Here is a 21310-nt window from a genome sequence, read left to right as displayed (position 1 = left end):
GCGGTCCATTGCTTTAAATGGTATTGTACGCACATGGATCCAAAACTTTTCTTTCAAATTTCGGGAGTTATTTGATACTTTAGCTCGTAAGATGCTTGATACGCGTGCACTCGGAAATGATTCACTTCACATGCATTAACCCAAGTTATATAGACTACACTGTGAGATCGACCGTGACTAAATTACACTCTGAAAACCAGATTGGTTGAACAATCCCAGGCTCTGATTCGCGGACACGTTTGTGGGATAAGACCATTGGATATGTTTCATTTCCAACCGTCTAATAAATATTCAAAAATCCAATAGATAGAACCCAAAGAAGGGTAGGTTTTTGGTTCACGATACATCTAAACTTGCCAATGAATTGGACGGTTTAATTTGAATTACTTATACGCAGTTGCTAAAAAATTTTAGGTGCCCGCGTATCATTTATCATACACAGCCAGAGTATCAAACTTTTTCTATTTTGGATTTTCTAGTTAAAAAGGGAGTAAATGCCGCTTGCATTTGACATAGGAGTGATAGGGTAGAAGACTTCTGACAGAAAGTCGTTAGTCACATGCTCAAAGTAGGCATTTCAAAAAATTCAAATTAAGGGCAGTTTCGTAATTTACGTTAGCACCGTGCCATGCGTATCAGGTATCAGTCATGGCGTGAAACCACGTCAATGCATTTCTTTTTCTTTTCTGCAGCGTATGACGGAACTTATTTTTAAATGTCTAAAATACCCTTTCACGACGGACGCGGATTTCGGCTTTGGCAGGAAGTTCCTGCGAACCTAGGTGGGGTCCACTGTGATGTTTGTGAGAAATCTACCCCGTCCATCAGTTTTTTGAGATCATTTTATGACATGAGTCAAATAATAAGCCGGATCCAATACTCAAGTGGGCCGAAAACGTGAGGATTTAGCTTCCACAGTTGAAATATTCGTGGGGCCACAGAACTTTTGAATCAGGCTAATATCTTTGTTTTCAGTTCATCCCAGTAGGAATGACGTTATGAACGGTATGGATGGCATGCAAACATTACTGTTCACCCTAGGGAGGTTTCAACGGTAGGAGTTTCCCTATCCACCTTTTCCTTTAGTGCGGCCTACTTGAGTCTTGTATACTCTCAATGTTTTTTGAAGGATACTAAACTGAGGTCAAAAAACGGATGGACGGAGTGGATTTATGAAAAACATCACGGTGGGCCCACCTAGGCTTCCAGCGCAGGGACTTTCTGCCGAAGGCTTTGGCAGGAATTCCGCGTCCTTTCACGACGGCTCTCTACAGAAATGGGCATCGCTGAAGTGCGCGGGTAGCGAGTTAATGTGGTACGCGTGTGAGGATCCAGGCCATTAATCGTGACTGGGCCAAAGGTGTGTTTTGAATATAGATGGTCAACATTCTTTGACCACTTGTCCTTTTCTTGTTTATGTGGGCCACTTGATGAGTGGATTGGCCTGATCTTTGGGCTCAGAGAATGAGAAGGGTGGCCAGAACCTGATGAATGGTTCAGATCTCTCACACGCCTGTTGCCAGTGGCCCTCCAATCCTGGACTCGGATTTGGCGAGGCAGGATAACAGCTCAGGGGGAAACAGGCCCCTCCAAATCTTGGACGCGGATTAGGCGAGGCAGGATAACAGCTTAGGGGTCGAGGAAACCCAAATCTCAGGTGGACCACACCGTAAGAAAACAGTGGTGATTGAATGCCCACCGTTAAAAACTTACTGGGGCCACATAAGTTTTGGATCAAGCTGCTATTCGTGTTTTCCCTTCGTGCAGGTCTGTGGAGGCCTTATCAACCGTCTGGATGGCAAATAAATATTACCGTGGCTCTTAATAAATCATCACTTTCTTCCTGTGGCACGGTCCACCTGACATTTGGATCTACCTCATTTTTGGGACCATGAACTAAAATCAGTTGAAAAAGTGGATGGACAGCGCATCCAGGCCCATGGCCAGGGCCTCACTCATCAACCTGTTATACCTACCTCGTCCAATTCTCACCTTCCAATCTGTTTTTCTGGGAATAAATTACCTATCCACTTCTCAAGTTAAATTTTTTAGCAATTTAAGAGGGAAATGCTGATAACATTTCTGGTAAGGAGAGATTAAATATGTTATGGGTGACAAACAGGTCAAGTGTTCCAAATTTTGACATCCAGACAACTTGTTAGGTGGTTACTAGCATTAAATAACTGCATCTCAAAATAAAGAAGGCCCACTTAATAGATGGCTACAATTATACATTGAATATAAACCGTTGGTTATCTACTCTTCTAATAAACAGCGGACCACCGTAAAATTTGATTAGAACGATTTTTCAAGTCAATGCATGTCTACTGTAGAACTCATCAGATGGTCCGGATACGCTACACATATGCTAAACTAGCGTGTGTGCCGCGAATGGCGTCTGGAGTATCTTCTCGCGCGAATACCTGGTGTTCCAAGAACTGAAAAGACTCTTATCCCGTCCGTCCGACTCGGAAGTCTTCGGACAAGAGGGCATTTTCGACAATTTCAATTTGAACAGTTTTCCGTCCCGCTCACGCTCCGGGTTTTTTTAAACAGGCGGTTTCACTCACTCTCTCTCTCGTGCTCGGCCTGCAAATCCCTATTCCGATTTCCGGCCATTAAAAGGCCTCGGAGGCCGGAAAAGGGGGAAAGGGTCAGTCTTTCAATCTCCATTTTCTACATTCTCTCTCTCTCTCTCTCTCTCTCTCTCTCTCTCTCTTCAAATTTTTTTTTTTTTTTTTTTTAATTCTGAATCGAGTTAGGGTTTCTGTATTTTGTTTACAGACCTTGGCAATCTTGCAGATTTAGGGCAGAGATACGTGATTTATTTATTTTTAATTTTTTATCTGCATTTTACCATTTGATTGCATTATTTCCTGAGTTTCTTTCGTTATTCCTTTCTTTTCTTATTTTTTGTTTATATTGTGGGATTTCTATCTGCATTGTGGTTTTTTACGAATGTGATTCAATCCGGATGGCCTATCTGATGGAATTCATGGATGTCTTTAGGTGGGGTTTTTTTTTTTTTTTTTTTCAACATTTTCATTGGTTGTTTGTATCGTGATGTTGGAATAGATCTTACTTTGAAGCACTTAGGGTTACGGTAAATGTCATTTCTTAAATTGTAATAAATACTACATATGATGCTTGGGCGGTATCGTGAAGATTTTCAATTGGATCAATGTTATGTATAAGCGGGGCCCTCTTTCATTGATCAGGACCGTTCATTTGGTGTCACCAGCTGCAGATGAGCAATGCTGCATCCTGCAGAATATTTTCCCTTTGCACAATCTTAGTGATTTTCATTTGGGTCAGTGTACTATAGAAGTGGCTCGCTTCATTGATATAGGCTGTTCATCTGGTGGCCCCTGCAGATGGTCAATGCTCCAGCCTGAAGATCAATCTCTTAGCACAACCCTAGTGATTTTCATTTGGGTTAGTGTTCTCTACAGTGGGCCCCCTTGATTGATCAGAGGCGTTCATCTGGTGGCCTCAGCTGCAGATGGTCATTGCTGCAGCATACAGAGAACTCCTGTTTTCACAATACTAATGATCCAGCAGTTGACATATGGACGGATGGTCACGAATAAAATAGATCAATGGATTGTTTGATAGAGTAGGGTTTTGATCCATTGTTTAAGGTAGGGGAATTAATGAATGGTCTGGATCAGTGAAAGATGTATAACTTCTCTTTAGTTTATTCTAAAGATTTTGTTTCATTTGATTGTATGAAAAAGTTGGAGAAGCCCATTTCTTATTTTGAGAGCAATGATGAACTAACTATACATTTTTTCCAATTGGATTGTACAATGTATGGTTGCCCAAGTATCAACTTGATAAGTCTTCTACACTAGAAAAAAATAAAAGAAGAAGAAGAGGAGGAAGAACTTGTAAAACACAAATTGATTTATTGTCTTAGGCATGAAAGTAGTGTTAATCAAAGACAAGAAATCACCAGAACATTAATGTCAAAGACTTGCTCAAATGCTGCTCTAGTTCTTCAATATATATGACATCATTCGCCGTGAAAGAAATACCATCAACATAGACAAGGAGGCATGTAGTCCTTTCGAGTTATGTGTTCATTAATGTGGAATGGACAACCTTGGATTTCAAGAATCTTACCAAACAGAACTCCACTAGATCTACAATCACCCAAAAGTGGTTTCTATGGACAATTTTCTCCAGATTATTAAAATTTCCAATATAAGGGCACTTCCTGGACATGGTATGACTAAAAATGGTACGATTTTGTTCCACCCCCACTATTATTGTATCCAATCAGCCCATAATCTTGTTTCCTTTGATCTTTTATTTTCTATGAATAAATTAATTTATTCAACTGTATATGGCCTCTATTTTGCTTTAGAGATATGGTTATATGAGAGTGGAGAATTTAGATTGTATAGGATGGAGTAACTGCAAAGAAGAGAGGATCAGATGCCTTCAAGACTGGCTCCATCAAGCCTATGGAAACATAAACTACATCATAACTAGATCACACTTGATAAATTCTGATCATCAAACACTTCTAAAATTGAATGATAAATCTTTTCTTGGAGTGATATTTTCAATAGAAGAATTGAATTTTGGGTAGTTATCTTTGTCAGGATGCATGGAAGTTTCACTCGCGCACTTGCTTCTTTCAGCTACTGCAGCATGCCTCAGAGATGATAGTACCAGACCTTCACAACAAGACTAGTGCCTGTTGCAGTTTTGTCGCTATTGATTTCATCTGAGTTCTTAGATATGTTACTGGCAATGCATCCGTATGTTGCAAGATTGGTCATATCCCATGACTCCTGTCCTTGAAAAAAGAAAAGAAAAAAAACATGCAGGAATGACAATCCAGTGATGCTATGTTGTCTTCAAATGTTTGATGATTTTGCAATGAATGTTCTCTCAATTTTGTTGAAATATTCAGACTAGCACTGGCTTTGAGGAATGTGTGAGTAGCTCTAATTTTTGAGATGTCATAGACTACCTAGGTGCATAAAATTCTTGTGCTGTTTCCTTTCTTTGTGCTTCTTCTACGTGTATGTACTCATTTCATTCAGACTGGTGTATTTTCTGAATTCTGTTTTTGTATCCATGTTTCCTGCCTTTTGCTTTTCCCGTCACAGTTCTTTGTTTGATATCCTGTTTCTCTTGCAAGTGCAGTTTTGATGAGCTTTCTTTTGTTTGAGAGCCTTGCATTCTCTGTCCAAGGCCTCAGACGATGAGAAAGGAAAATACGTTACTTGCTGGAAATGGAGAGCCTACTGGTCGAATAACACGGGCTCGAGCTGCAGCCTCTCATCTAGCTGGTGGGATGCTACCCTTGAAACCACCGCCTGCGAAGCATGGCCAAAAGCGGGTTCTATGTGGAAATTCGAAAAGGGCAGCCCTCAATGAGAACAACCACATTGCTCCTGTCACTGTAGCATGTCAGCAAAAAAGGAGGGCAGTACTTAAGGATGTCACTAATGTATTCTGCGAGAACTCATATAGGAAATGCATCAGTGCAGCAAAAATGCAGGTTAAATGGCCTTCCTGATTTCTTTACTAGCCGTTACTTTTTTGTTCCAAAGTTCTTGTAGGTGTTGTGAAAATCGGGGTTGTAGTGCAAATCAGAGGAGGGTTGAATCGGATTTTATTTGGGTTGTAAATCATAACATTTTCAAGGTAATGTTAATAGAGCCTATTGGAAACTTTCTCATGTCTCATGTGTTAAAAAACATTATGGTTAGTTGCTTGTAAGAAGTAACTTGAGAACTTCAATTGATGAAACATATAGCCATTGCATGAACAAACAATAAATAATTGACAACCTTTAACTGTTCATAGTAAACTAAATCAATAACACCATGATTATCTGAACTCTTAAAATGTTTCTTTGAAGATATTTTCTAGGTGACATAGGACTTTGCGTTTTAGAAGCATCTACTTTCTGTTGCTCAAGAATCTGCATTTGATTTCTGCTAATGCTGGTCTTCAGATCAAGGGCTTCAAGAAGCCTAAAGCAGGTACTGGCAAGAAGGATGCCAAGGTGGTTCCTGTTGTTGCTGTAGAACATACAAAAGTACAAGAGGATGCAGAGCAAAAGAAATCTGAAGAAATGCAGAAGATGGATGCTTTGAAGCCACATGACATGGCATTTTCAGTTCAATTGGAAGAAAATGTATTAACCCAAGAAAGTTTGGAGACCTGTATTGATGTAGAGAGCAGAATAGCATGTGGTGCAGTGATTCCTCTGCTTGAGAAACAGTGTTTCACAAGCCCTTCAAAGAAAGGTTTGCCTTCTCTACCAATTTTTTGTTGAAAAGAAACGAGATGGCAGTCCATTTAACCACAGAAATCACCGTGTAACATGGACCCAAATGGATAAGCTCCTGCTGAGAATTGCATCAATGTCTAAATGGGTTTGCCCATCCTCAATATACTGAACATATTGAAGAAAATAGTTACATAATTGAAATTGTGAAGGAAAAAGGAGTACCTAGGAACTATTGGAGGAAGTCATTTTTTTTGGCCTCTAGTTGACATTGTGAAGGAAAAAGGAATACCTAGGCACTATTGGAAAAATAAAGTTTTTTTTTGGCCTCCTCAAAAGAATGGGATCTTTCGGTTAATTCTGGTTTATTTCTTTCTTTTTTCCCCCTCTTCTTTTAAGATATGAGGACCTGAATGTGCAATGCTGTTTTGCTTTGCAGTTGAAGAGAGCCTTTGTGAGGAACTGGGAAATTCAAAGGATTTGGATTTTATAGACATTGATTCCGATCATACAAATCCTCAAATGTGCAGCCTCTATGCCTCTGATATCTATGCAAATCTACGTGCTGTAGAGGTTTGTATTTAGAACACTGTTCTTATGCTTCTTCGATTCCTTCCCCGCCGACCACCAAAGTGCCAATCTGGGTGTATCAATTGATAAATTACAAATATTTTCTTTCTGGAATTTGGAGAACTGCTAGTCTATTGCTCCTATTCATCAAAATTATTAATACTGTCCCTAGAAATTTATAACTAGTATCCCAGTGATCACTTGTTTTACTGGGAGAAATAAACCATATGCTTTTTCAACAAGGATAAGATTATTGTTCAAAAAGTTTGTTCCTGTTATGCACCAGCGGGTGTTTGTGAATGTGGAAAAGACCCAAGAAATAAAAATGGTTTCCATGGAAAACTCAATTTTCCTCTGTTTGAGAAAAAAGTAATGTTGGAAACAATTTCCATTTCCTAGCTTTTCCTCAAAAACTGTGGACATTCATTTCTCCTAGAAAAGATGTTAAATTGATTTCCAAGGCCAGAGAAGACACTTATTTTTTACTGCTGGGAATGACCTCACGTGGAATCCATTTAATACTGGAATCCAGAAAACAGTGGCAGGAAAATCAGAAGGTTTTCCATTACTTTATGTTTCTAAGTTACTTCTTCCTATTCACACTTTAGTTCCATCCATCAGACACCAACTAGGAAAATAGATTGCCTTAAGATATCTTTTCTTTTTCTTTGTCTATCCATGCCATGCTTGTTCATCACTTATGGTAAATGCTGGTCTTATCTCAGCTCATCCGAAGACCTTGTTCAAATTTCATGGAAAAATTACAGCGAGATATCACTCAGAGCATGCGTGGGATTCTGATTGATTGGCTTGTAGAGGTACGCAGATTTTTTTTTTTTTCACCCAAGTTGTGTTATTTTTTCAGACCCTATACTGCATTTGCTATTTGTCAAGATATCCTATACTGCAATGTAATTGCACCTGGGATTCTAATTTCTAATTATTGCAAACATGCTGGACCTTTGTTTAACATTAAATTAAAGAAATTAAAACAATACTATCTTACTAAGATCATTTTACTTGTACAATATTCACCATCATGCCACCTTTGAGATAAATTTTGCCCCCGTATAAAGAAATCCTTGAAGCAGCCTGGTTTTGCAATGATCTCCATTAGGATACAAAGGCCTTTTTGATTATGAACACCTTTGCAAGTATGCATACATGATCAGAGAAACATGATTTTTGTTGGAAAAGTGAAGTAGTACACCATAGAAAAAATGAAGAAATTGGTGATGAAAATATTAGATTTATGGGTTCAAGTCTTGACTTTGACTAGGCAATATCTCAAGATAGATTTTCTACCCTTTTTCTAGATATTATAGCAAGTGCAAAAGAAGGGAGATGACAATTGTCTTCAGCATACAATGAATTCATATGTCTGTAATTTGACGCCAAGATTTGCACCTCTAAGTGTTGAAAAGATCTCCAGGAGTAGACATTGATATGCCTTATTAAAACCTTCTTAAAAGGACAATTGCTAGAGAGCAGAGATGAGAACTCATGGCTATGAATGGCTTGATGTGGAAATTGCGTATTTTCTCTGGACTATGATGTTCAGGATATATAGAACTTGAAGGGACATTGTGTCCTTCTTAGAGAGGCATAAAAGTCTCTTTGGGATATCCACATAACTATTCACACACAACAATAATTTTTCATGAATAAACATGACCCTTTGCTTGTGGTAGTTATTTTTGTCTTTTGGACAGAGACAGTTAAACAACAAAAAATGTTTGCTACATGGCAACATTTGCAACTACTACCCAGATCCTAATCAATACAACTGCCGCCAGGTATACAACACATGGCACTGATGCTACGTGTACAATCATGTGTCAGGCACACTCTACCAACATTATTGCGAGAACCTTAGAGACTAGTGGGTCAAACCTTTGGCCAAACCATGTGCTGCACCCCAAATTTGGTAATTGGAAATGTTACTCTCCGACTCAAGATTTTGGCACCGACAGGGGTATATTATTTGTTTAATTAATTAATTAATTTTTTTGTGTAATGCTGTCAGGTCCTGAGTTCGGCAAGCGGGCTCACCAAATTCCCGAATTCTGAGCCTGGTTTGCAGCAAGGGATTTTTTATTTTTTTTTGGGGATATTTTAACTTAAAATATTAATCTACTTTAACATGAGCCATCCCGACAGCCCACATAATTCCATAACAAATCTAAAATCCAGAAAGTACAATCATCTATCTAAATATTAGTCCTAAAATTTTCAAAAGAAACGCGCAAAATACAAAAGCAATAGAGCAGGCTAAGTATCAGGTGCTCCTAGCGGGCTTAATAATACCTTCCTGAAAAATGAGAGGAAATGTGGAATGAGCTTCACAAGCTTAGTGGGTATACCATATAGGTCGCAAGGGTATAAAGCAGGTAAATAATTAAGCATGTTATCATTGGTGAGCATGTTATAACAAGTAGGGAATATAACTAACACATGGTGTGGTTGGGATAGTAATGCACGGTTTTGCGAGCTGTGGGGTCCGGCACAAAGAACTTCTATTCATGGATATGCAATCACCTATTCTTAACTTATGGTTTGGTTTAGTTATTGTCCATTAAATGGGCACGTCAACCAGCCTTTTTGGCACCATGGATATGTGATCACCTATTCTTAACTATCAATCTCATGATTTTGTTCTATCCAATCTGTATTTTCTCTACGAAATAGATACTAGATGGTTTGATGGATCAATCTCAAATCCCAAGAAGTATAGTTGCCCCAAATCTTTATTTCAAATTCCTGGTGTAAATACCTCTTTAATCTTTCAAAAAAATAAAAATAAAAATAAAATAAAAACCTCTCTAATCTCACTTGTATCACTTGTAACAACTATGTCATCCACTAAACAATCATTATAATAATTCTCTTCATTTTCCTACAAATCCAAAAAATCTTTTAAATTCTTGCTTTTTCACATGACACCTTTTCTGCAAGGATCTGGACTGACATTAGCAACATGACTAGAACATCAGCGAAGGAGACTATCAACATGAATGTTTCTTGATCCGATTCCAAGATAAGATTGTTGAAGCAAGAAGAGATGAAACGGGATAAAAGAGGAAGAAAAAGATTGGAGGAGAAGAGATGAGAAAGTGGAGAGAAAGAAAAGAAAAGAAAAGAAAGACCATTTGGAGTGCCTTCACCTTCAATACGCTCTACTTATGATTAGGGTAAAGCCAAAATAAAACAAATGGACAAGTTTATTCCTACTTGTGAAAGCAAAATACAAGAATGCCCCCAACAATAATAAAAGAAAAAAATTGTATCGCAACGGATCTCTATTTTTAGTTAACTTATATCAGAAAAATTTCGATATTTAATTATTTATGTTTGTTTTTTATGTTCACTATGCTAAAAGTGCTTTTTTCCCCCAGGTTGCTGAGGAATATAAGCTTGTTCCAGATACACTTTATCTTACAGTATATATAATTGACCGATTTCTCTCTCACAATTACATTGAGAGACAAAGGCTCCAACTGCTTGGCATCACCTGCATGCTAATTGCCTCGTAAGCCCTCCCTTTGCACTGGTTCTAAATGTGTTTTTAACTTAGGAGAATCATTGAAATTGCAACAGCTGAAAGTTTTCATAGGACCATAGTTTGCTGTAAACAAGCAATTTTGCTCTTGAATGCCCTGGTATGCTGTTGTGCATGAATGGATTTAACCAGATATTTTTCTTTCTTAAACATTGTCAACTTAATGATAAATCACTTCCAACAGTTACTGCTTCCATTTTTTAAATGTTTTACTTCGTAAAGAATAACTTCATTAAGGAAAAAGGATACAAAATGAAAAGAGATGGAAAAAAGTATAAATCAACAAGCAGGTCACAAACGTGTAACATCACGGGTTCAAACTAAATCACTTCAATATATTGAAAAAAGAAGAAGAAGACATCAGCTTAATCCCTTGGAAACTGGAAAGCTGTATCCTTTTAATAATGTTCAATTGTTATAGGTAAAGTATTTGTATAACTTGATACAAAACATACTATTGTTTGGGCTATATGCCGGAATCCTTTCTAGCCTTGTGGAGGTGTGGAAGCCTAGATAGAGGTGTGGTTTTTTTTTTTTTAATTTAAAAAAAAAAAAAAATCTTAGAGAGAGAGAGAGAGAGAGAGAGAGAGAGAGAGAGAGAGAGAGAGAGAGAGAGAGAACCAAGAATGGAATCTATAGAATTAGAGGTTCCTATCATCCTTGGCCATTGATTGATGACACATAGAGTTGGGAGGGGTGGACAATTTATTGGTACCTTGCTTTGATTGGGGTCCTTAACCTAATCTTCAGTGAAGTTCCATGGCATTCCACAATGCTATTGGTGTGGGGGCATGATCTAGGACGATCGAGATGCTGTTATTTTTTCTCGGGTCATCTTCGCTCTTGTGACTCCCATGACATGGAAGTCAAAATCCTTTAGATGGGTATAAAGGGGCTTTCTTGAGCACTTCTGGTCTGGTGGTGGTGCCAAGTGACCCGTACCAGTGCTTTGTGTTGGGGGAGTTTGAGGGGAGACTATCCTTGGAGAGTGGCTAACTAAAGTGAGGAGAAACGAGATCTTTTATGGTAGCCCTATTTCTTTCCCGTCTCTACTATATGTAATGAGAGTAGGTTTTGAACATTTTTGCCCCTACAATTGGTCGTGAAGAAGGGCGTTAGCAAATAGTTTTGGGGCATGTTTGGTCCTTCAATTGAGTTTATTCTTGTCTTTTCAATTGATCGAGGAGGGTAGCCCGCACGAAAACATACTAGGGAGTTCAAGCACCAGAGGCTCTAAGGGCCCCACCATGATGATTGCATAACATCCACACTATACATCGGTTGCGACAGATCATATTAGGATGTTCGCCTATGTTCATAACAAAATGTGTGTTTTGTTAATTAGGGTTAACTGTGTACATTGTGGTGTTTCTCATAGCCGTTGGGCGTCAGGAGTTTCATGTAGTCGGAGGGTGTTAAGATTTGTTCAGACTTCAGAGTAGTGTTTTAAATAGCGGTAGCGTGTTGCGTAACGGTCAACCCTCTGTAGCGTGTAGTGTAAATAGCAGATTGTGTAGCTTAACTACATGGTACTTTTATTTTTTAATTTAAAAATAGGAAAAATATGATAATTAGTAAGAAAAAAGAAAAAAATATAAAAGTGCCTAATAGATGATTCATTTTTCAAGTATAAGCATGTTTAAACAAGTTATTAATTATTATTTATTAAAAGGTAACCAACATGTATAAAGCTATTAAAAAAATTCAATAATTAAATAATTATCACATCAACAACTTTCTAAGCAAACCACTTTAATTAATAATGTCTAATTGAAACCACAAGTCACAACTCACAAGTATGGAAAGAAACAAAAATCCCAGAGGTTAAGAGGGTTTTCGAAAACCTTGTTTTGAAACCATTTTTTGTTTTAGTTTTCAAGGTTTTTTAGTGTGTGAGTTTCACACCAACTTTAATAAAGGATCGCCATCATTTTAAGTGAAAGTAAACATAGAAAGGTTTGGTTTTAACATTAAATTTTAAGGGTTTTTTTTTTTTTTGTTTTATTTATTTATTTTTATGATGTGAGTTTTACACAATTTTTAAAAAACAAACTTACAAAAATAAAAATTACATTGTAATGTATGCTACACGCTATGTAATTGTAGCATATGCTATGACCCCTGTAATGTACGCTACATGGGATGCATGCCATTTAGCTATGTTATGTAGTGCTATGACTACGCTACATTATGTAGTGTACGCTACCACTACACTATGAGTGCTATTTAAAACACTGGTTCAAAGAGGTAATGATGTCAAATAATCATGTAGCTAGCAAGGCATATGATAGCTGGTATGTGGAAACAAATGTAATTGTGATTTTGTATGTATGCATGTTTTGTAGTCGTATGGAGCATTGTATGTTTCCCTCAAGTTAATATATATGTGTGTGTTGTTTGTATGAGTCAAGAGACTAACATACACAACATAACAAGTTGCCCTTGAGCCTCTCTCTACCCTTTCTCTTCCACTTACACAATTTTCTTCTTTAATCTACTTTAACTTGGTATTAGAGTGGTCTATGGACTTGATTGCTACCTACAATAGTGGGCCCATTGTTGACGTCATCCTTTTATAAGGATGACGGCAGCAGGGGATAGTGAGGCGGTCATTTGAAGCAGAAAATTATGGGATATGAAAGATAGTGATTTTAGAAGAATATTAGTGATTTTTTTTCACAATTTTTAGATAAGTTTCTTGTGGTGTTTCAACGAAAGTAGAGAAAAGTCGGAAAAAAGTTCAGATTTCGGTTTCTTATCTATGCTATTTTTCTAAGGGCTTTTCTGGGCAGATTTTCTACATGGAGTAGGTGCGGTTGATCATGTGCAATCACTAGAAACAATAATCTTGAAGTTTCGCCGAGATTTGGGTGTGCTATGATGTTTTTTTTTTTTTTTGCAAGAAATGGGTGTCGACGGTCTTTTTTTGTGTGTTTTTGTTGGAATTTCTTTATGCCTTTATGTTATGATGTTGTGAGGCCGTGAAATGACATGTAGAAACATGTTGAAGATGATGATTGTGTACTTGGTATTCTCATTCCATGCTTAGAGGTACTACACACACGAACTGTTTGAAATAATGCTCGACCCAACTTGACATGGAGGATTTCAACAAGTCGTGGAGCTTTCCTTTTCCATTCATCATTTTTTTCTTTTGTTAGGCCTTTGTTGTTAGTTGTGGGTGTAATTCATCAAATAGTGTTGCATGTACATGTGTCTTCACATGCCATTGTGTGTGTATCCTCTCAAGTGTTGGGAGTGTAGTTCACTCATTTGTTGTGTAATGTTACAGGTGTTGGTGAGAGGATTTTGCATGTGAATGATGGGTTGGTGACTCAATGGTTCTCGAGTAGAGGTGGGCATTTTGAACCCGATTCGGTGGATCCGACCCGATCCGATCTGACTCGGTACCGTTCCGAATAGAACCGACGGCTTAGATCAGCCTGATCGAGTCTGTCAACCCAGATCCGATAGTATTTCGGGTCGGGTTCGGATAGAGGTTGATCCGGACAGATCCGACCCGGATACCCGAACCGAAAGGATCTGGCCCGAACCGACCAGACCCGACCCGAAGCCTAAAAATAGTAGACTGTAACCTTGACTTTGACTCAGATGATGATCAGGCCCATCTGCTTGCATACACGTGCCCGATTGGCATGTGCAAAGGTCGAGTAGCATTTACCGTTTTTCCCACTGAAACCCATCCTTTCGTCGGACGTAAACCACGTGGTCCCGCACGCCAGCTACACTAGCCTCAAGCTAGGTGGCTAGTTCGTGCGAGGGGACGGATTGGTTGCTCCCCTAGTCGGTGCTCTGTGGGCCCCACCATGATGTATGTGTTTCATCCATTCCATTCATACATTTTTACAGAACATTTTATGGATTCATAAAAAAAATGATAGGTATGTAAATCTTAGGTGGACCACATAACAAGAAAACAATAATAATTGGATATCTACCATTAAAATCCTTCTAAGGTCCACTGTACTGTTTATTTGACATCCAATCTGTTGATTAGGTCATAAAGACCCAGATGGATGGAAAAAATAAATATCAGCTAGATCCAAAACTTTTAAGCCCAAAACGTTTTTAATGGTCAACGTTTATTCAACAGTGTTTCCTTTAATGTGATCCACTTGAGATTTAGATATATCTCATTTTTTTTTTCATATCGTAAAATGATCTATAAAAATAGATGGAAGGCATGGATGAAACACATACATCATGGTGGGGCCCACAGAGCACCGACCAACAGCCAATGGCTGGTGGCACCGTGGCAGGGGGAGTAGCCAATCCGTTTCCGTGCAAGGACGAGACTGACGCTCCTCGAGCTCCGAGTTGTACGAACGGTTCAAAGGAGATTAAAGGTATATGGGCCCCACAGTGATGTATTTATTATATCTACACCGTTCATATATTTTTAGAGATCATCTTAGGGTATTATCTAAAAAATTATTAATATCCAAAGATCATGTGGACCACACCACAAGTAGCAGCAGCGAATGATTTTCACCATTAAATATTTCGTGTGGTCCACTTGATAGTTAGATCTGTCTTATTTTTCATCGTAAGCCTTATGACGAGCTTACTAAATAGATGGACGGTTTAGATATAACACATACCCCATGATAAGACCCACATAACTTGCTAAGTTCATTACAGCAAGTCCCCACTCACTGTATATATATAAAAAAGAAGTCAGAGTGCTTTCGTGCAGTGCACGTTAATATGCATGTTTGGTAAAAACATAAACACAATAACGGATAGTTTTTGTATAGCCATGTGGGGCCCACCTTGATGTATATGTTTTATCTAAGCTGTTTATCCATTTTGACATATCAATTAAGGCATTGAGAAAAAAAAATAACATATATTAAAGGTTGAAGTGGGCCACATTATATGAAAAATTAAATTAAATTCATACGGATCCGAATCGTACCCAACTCGATCAGACTCGGTTTCTCTGACCGAGTTGGACTCTGTTCGGGTCAGACGAATTATGTATCGGATCTGTTCGGGTCAGGTGACCCGGATTTGATTCCGGATCTGATCGAGTCCGGGTCAAACCATGGCCATTTCGGATCTGATCGGGTTGAACCCAATCCGCTCCGATCCGGACCGATGCCCACCTCTATTCTTGAGTTTGGTTATGGCCTCCTATTTGAGGAGCAATGTTTTCATGTGCGACCACATATGCGTAAATGTGCACATCCATATGCAGATCATATATGTGATCATGCCACATATGGGATTGCATATGGGGCATATGCGAAAATATGTGATCGCATATGCAATGTATACGATCGCATACAACATATGTAATCGCATATTGGCCATGGCACATTAAATTTTTTATTTTTATTTTTTGTAAAAAAACAACTTTTTGCCTATAAAAAGGCTTCCAACTTCCTCCATTTGTAATATTCTCACCTCAAAACTCTCTTATTTTCTTCTTCTCTTACATTTCTTAATTCCAAGTTGTCTTAACACCTCTCTCTCTTACATTTCCTACTTCCAAGTGGTCTTAATCTCTCTCTCTCTCTCTCTCTCTCTCTCTCTCTCTCTCCCCTACATTCCCTCTCTTGGAAGTTGGAAGATCATGATTCAAACACTTTCAAGTTTCAAAGAAGATCGCTTGTTGATTTTCTACAATAATAAATAAATATCTTGTTGATTTTGTTGTTACTTCTTGTTAACTATATTGTTGAATGTTGATGACTTGATGTTTAATTGATTTTATTTTTAAATATGTAAAATTAGTTATTTATTAACTTAGGAAAGTTTCCCTTAGTTATATTTTTTTGAAAAATTTCCTTCTTTTTTTTTTTTTTTTTTTTTTTAAATTTTTGATTTTTTTTTAAAATTTTTTTTCCAAAAAAATGTGGTTGCATATGTGATTGTGCGATCGCATATGTGCATAGGCATATGCAATTGCACATGATCGCATATGCGATTTCACAACATTGTTGAGGAGAAGATTTAACGAATGAAGAAAGTTCCAGATACATATTACGAACAACCAACAATTGAAGATCTTATTTCCTGCCATGTTGTGTTTGAGGGGGAGCAACGACCTGTGCTAATTGTTGTCTTCTTTTTCGTATGTGTTCCAAGCTGGGCATGATCGATGTCCAAGCTTTAGCTTGTGGGGGAGTATGGAAATACATATAATTGTGTTTGTATGTTTTGTACTCTTATGGAACATTATATGTATCTCTCAAGTGTGTGTGCGTGCGTGCGTGTGTGTGTGTGTGTGTGTGTGTGTGTGTGTGTGTGTGTGTTAGACAGGCCACATGGCCACATGCCTTGTATAGCCGCATGCCTTTTATAGCCACATGCCTTATATATCTAATTTCCATAAATAGATGATTCTGTCTTTATCATTTACCTTGTTGGTCTCTATATATTCAACCCCTTTTGGTTGTCTCAAATACAATAAAAACCAAAAAGGAGAATTGTTTCTCTTTGCTCTCAGTTTCTCTTTGTTTATATGGTATCAAAGCCATACTGATCCGGCACCTCCTTCGTCACCGGCACCACCTCCTGACAAATCTGGCCTTCCCTGCGTCAGCAAACTCCTGCGGAACCACCTCCTGACAGATCCGGCTCCTGCTGCGTTCCCCTGCCCTATCCGACCACCCCCAGCCCATCCCACACCTGTCTGATCGCACCCTGCCCTGTCCAACCACCCCCAGCCCTGTCCGACAAAACCCAGCCCACCCCCACACCTGCCCTGTTTGATCGCACCCTGCCCTGTCCGCTCACACCTTGCCTTGTCCGACGACCCCTAGCCCTGCCCGACCACCCCAGCCTTGTTTGACCACCCTGTGTACGTCCGATCTGTCACTGCGCACCTCCGATCACCACTGCGTACGCCCCTGCAGCCTCCACTGCATACTACTGCCTTCGATCACCACTGCGCACGTCCGATCATGCCTATTGCTGTTGCTGTTGCTTGTCATTGTGACCAGCCCTCCTGCTGCACGGTACCTCCTTCCTTGGAATGGTTTATATTACTTCCTATTTATGGACAAAGACTCCAGTACAGAGGCCCCACGATGTAGTTTCGATGGTACCAACTACAATCTATGGGCCATCCACTTTCAGAGTTTTCTCAAGGGTCGTGGTTTGTGGGGACTAATTGATGGGCCTGTTCCTATCCCCACTTCCACAGATGCCGACAAAGTGGCTGAATGGGAAATGAAAAATGGACAGATTATTTGTAAACAGTGAATCAAAAAGGTTTTTCTATGTATTTGAGACAACCCAATGGGGTTGAATATATAGATGAATATATAGATATTACACTCATCTATAACAGGAAAGGAAAGATATTACAATCATCTATACAAGGTAAGAAGATATACAAGGTAGTATGTGAGCTGTCTAACATCCCCCCTCAAACTAATGCTGGTCATCGACAAGTAATAGTTTGCCAACAAGAAAAGAGTGACGTGCAGATGTGAGGGACTTGGTGAGAATGTCAGCAATCTGATCATGGGATACCACATGTGGGAGAGAAATGAGCCCAGACTGAAATTTCTCGCGGATAAAATGACAGTCAACTTCAATATGCTTCGTCTGTTCATGAAAAACCGGGTTAGAGGCAATCTGAATTGCACCGAGATTATCGACATGGAGTGGAGTGTAATTCTGTAGAGGAAAGCCTAAGTCTGAAAGAAGTCCACGTAACCAGACGAGCTCACTACACGCAGCTGACATCGCCCGATACTCGGCTTCTGTACTTGATTTGGAAACAGTGGCCTGCTTCTTACACTTCCAAGAGATGAGAGAAGTGCCAAGAAAAACACAGTAGCCAGTGGTAGATCTTCGTGTGAGAGCGCATCCAGCCCAATCAGCATCCGAATAAGCACGAAGTTCCAGAGTTGCCGTGGAGGAGAAGAACAGAGATCGATCTAGAGTTCCACGAAGGTACCGTAGGATGCGCAACACTGCCGTCATATGAAGAGTCCGAGGGGCAGAAACAAACTGACTGACGACTTGGACAGCGTAGGCAATATCAGGGCGAGTCATAGTTAAGTAAACCAGACTCCCAACTAAACGGCGGTATAAGTCGGGCTGTGCAAGTAGATCACCATCGTCACGGCCATAGTGAACGTTAAGTTCTAAGGGAGTCTGAACTGTCTTCTGATCCGTCAATGATGCCAAGGCGAGAAGATCCTTGGTATATTTACGCTGGCTGACCAGGATCCCACGGTTGGAACGTGAAAATTCAAGTCCAAGAAAGTATGTGAGATGGCCGAGGTCTTTCATCTTGAAGGATGATTGCAGAACTTCCTTTAAAGCCGAAATACCAGTAGCATCGCTACCAGTCAGGAGGAGGTCGTCAACATAGACCAGAACAATGACAATTCCGTGAGCAGTGGTTCGCAAAAATAAGGATGGGTCATAACCACTTTGAGTAAAGCCAGCACTCGTAACAACATCGTGAAAGCGTTGGAACCATGCCCGAGGTGCCTGTTTGAGGCCATACAGGGCTTTCTTTAGGCGACATACCTTATCGTCAGGGATTAAAGATCCCGGAGGAGGTTTCAAATATACGGTTTCTTGGAGGTCTCCATGAAGAAATGCATTTTTACATCCATCCGAGCGAGTGGCCATGAGCGAACGAAGATATAGCCAAGAGTGCGAAGCTTTTCATCTTGGCCACGGAGCAAAAGTCTCATCATAATCAATTCCGTATTCTGTTTGTATCCTTGAGCGACAAGCCGAGCCTTATATCGATCCAATGATCCATCGGACTTGAGCTTGCAGAATAAATTCATCTGCTACAACAATCCATGTCAGGAGGTCGAGTGACAATGTCCCACGTATGATTATCATCCAATGCCGCAAGTTCATGCCATAGCCTTCTTCCAACAATCAAGAGTGGCTGCCTGAGAGTATGAAGTTGGAATAGAAACAGTATCCAGAGTAGCATTCATGGCAGACATAGAGCATATCAAGCGATCAGGCGCTCTATGTTCACGAGCGGAACGTCGTATTGAGGTAGGTTCGGGATCTGCAACAGGTACAGTAGATTCGGGTTGAGTAATAGGTGGTGGATCTGTACGTGGTCGACGTGAGTAAACCTGCAACGGACGAGGGAGAGTTCTTGAGGCAACCGGAATTTCTGGAAAGGCGGTTAAACCAGGAGGGTTTGGAGTGTGCGGAGGAGGAGGAGATGAATGAAAAGCAATGTGTTCAAGAAAGACAACATTTCGTGAAACCCGAACACGACGAGAAACCGGATCATAACACCGAAAACCCTTCTGAGTTTCCCCAAATCCTAAGTACATACATTTGATTGATTTTGGAGATAGTTTGTGACGTTCACGTGAAGCCAGGTGAACATAACAGATACAACCAAAAACACGAAATGTGGAATATGCAGGAGGTAAGCCGGTGAGAGCAAAGTAGGGAGATTTACTGTTCAGAACCTTGGTTGGCATCCGGTTAATCAAGTAGACAGAATGTAACATTGCTTCCGCCCAGAAAGAACGAGGAACACTCATAGCTGTCATCAGGGTGTTGGCAGTTTCAACAATATGACGATTTTTCCGTTCAGCCACCCCGTTCTGTTGTGGAGTATCAGAACAGGTGGTCTGATGAATAATCCCATGACCTTGAAGAAATGTACGAAAATCTGTTGAGAGATATTCCCCCCCTGAGTCAGAACGGAGAGTTTGAACTGGAACCCGAAATTGAGTCTTTACCATAGAGTGAAAGGACTTGAATTTTTCAAAAACCTGTGACTTCGAATGCAGAAAGTAAATCCAAGTGTAACGTGTGAAATCATCAATGAATATAACATAGTATCGTAACCCAGAGAGAGACATTATTGGTGAAGGTCCCCAGACATCCGTATGCACAAGTTCAAACATAGAAGATGATTTTGTAGTACTTAGGGAGAATGGAACACACTTACTTTTTGAAAGACAACATGAAGAACAAGAATAATCCAAATCATTGTTATTAAGAGAAATATTCCCTAACATGCCAGACGAAATTAACTGAAGTAACCGATTAGAATGTGGATGACCCAGGCGAAAGTGCCACAATTTCCACAATTTATTTGCCGAATAAATATCTGATGAAGATGGAGAAAAGAAACAACGAGCCGGAGTGACAGATGGATCAAAATCCAGCACGTACAGATGACCATGCCGCCTACCCCTCCCAAGCACCTTCCCCGTTGCCAGATCTTGCACAAAACAACAATTGGGAAGAAAAATGACTAAGCAGTTATTGGATGTGAGTTGACCAACTGAAATTAAATTGGAGGAGAGGTTAGGGACATGGAACACATCACGAAGGGTGAACTGGCGATGAGCAGAAGGAGAGAAAGTCAATGATCCAACAGACTGAATAGGTAGTCTAGTGCCATCCGCAGTAGAAATAGCCTGATTGCCGGTGTAGGGACGAATGTTACGAAGATGGGATACAGCACTGGTCATATGATTGGAAGCACCCGAATCGAAGAACCATGTAGAAGATGGGGATATACCTGACAAACCGGCCGCAGAAAGGGCCTGAACGATTTGCTGGAGCATCGCAGGAGTCAACGGAGATGAAAGACCTTCAGCGGAAGCAGTAGATGCAGAATCACTAACAGACGGCTCACAAGAAATAGTGGCAGCAGCAGCAGTAGCAGAAAGAGCACGACCACGGCCACGACCACAACTTCCACGTCCACGCCCGAACGAAGATGCATTGGCACGTGTACGGCAGTCCTGAATACCATGACCAGTCCGTCGACAATAAGCGCACCATTCCTTGCATTGAGCGACAACATGACCCACCTTGTTGCACCCGCGACAAGTCAAAGGAGAGGAACCAGAACCACGTGTTGGTGGAGTGGTGGACACAGCAAGCACCATATCAGATGAGCCCGGAGTTGAGGAAGGAAGAGAGAGAACTTTCAGACG

The 21310-nt window shown here is 39.9% G+C and overlaps 1 protein-coding gene across 1 annotated transcript in view; it reads left to right on the top strand.

The window, feature by feature from the left end:
* The first annotated feature begins 4714 nt into the window (after positions 1–4714).
* The window catches only part of LOC131255224 (cyclin-A2-1-like), a 60368-nt gene continuing 43772 nt past the window's right edge, over positions 4715–21310 (top strand). The window contains exons 1-6 of the mRNA XM_058255920.1: positions 4715–4948; positions 5161–5518; positions 5978–6272; positions 6693–6826; positions 7549–7641; positions 10219–10352. Of these exons, the coding sequence (XP_058111903.1) occupies positions 5219–5518; positions 5978–6272; positions 6693–6826; positions 7549–7641; positions 10219–10352 (956 nt within the window). The 5' untranslated portion in view covers positions 4715–4948; positions 5161–5218. The remainder of the gene's footprint in view (positions 4949–5160; positions 5519–5977; positions 6273–6692; positions 6827–7548; positions 7642–10218; positions 10353–21310) is intronic.

The sequence above is a fragment of the Magnolia sinica genome, chromosome 1 (genome assembly GCF_029962835.1).
Source record: "Magnolia sinica isolate HGM2019 chromosome 1, MsV1, whole genome shotgun sequence".
Lineage (NCBI taxonomy): Eukaryota > Viridiplantae > Streptophyta > Magnoliopsida > Magnoliales > Magnoliaceae > Magnolia > Magnolia sinica.
Note: the sequence above shows the minus strand (reverse complement) of the source record. Positions and strands in the feature narration are given on the sequence as shown.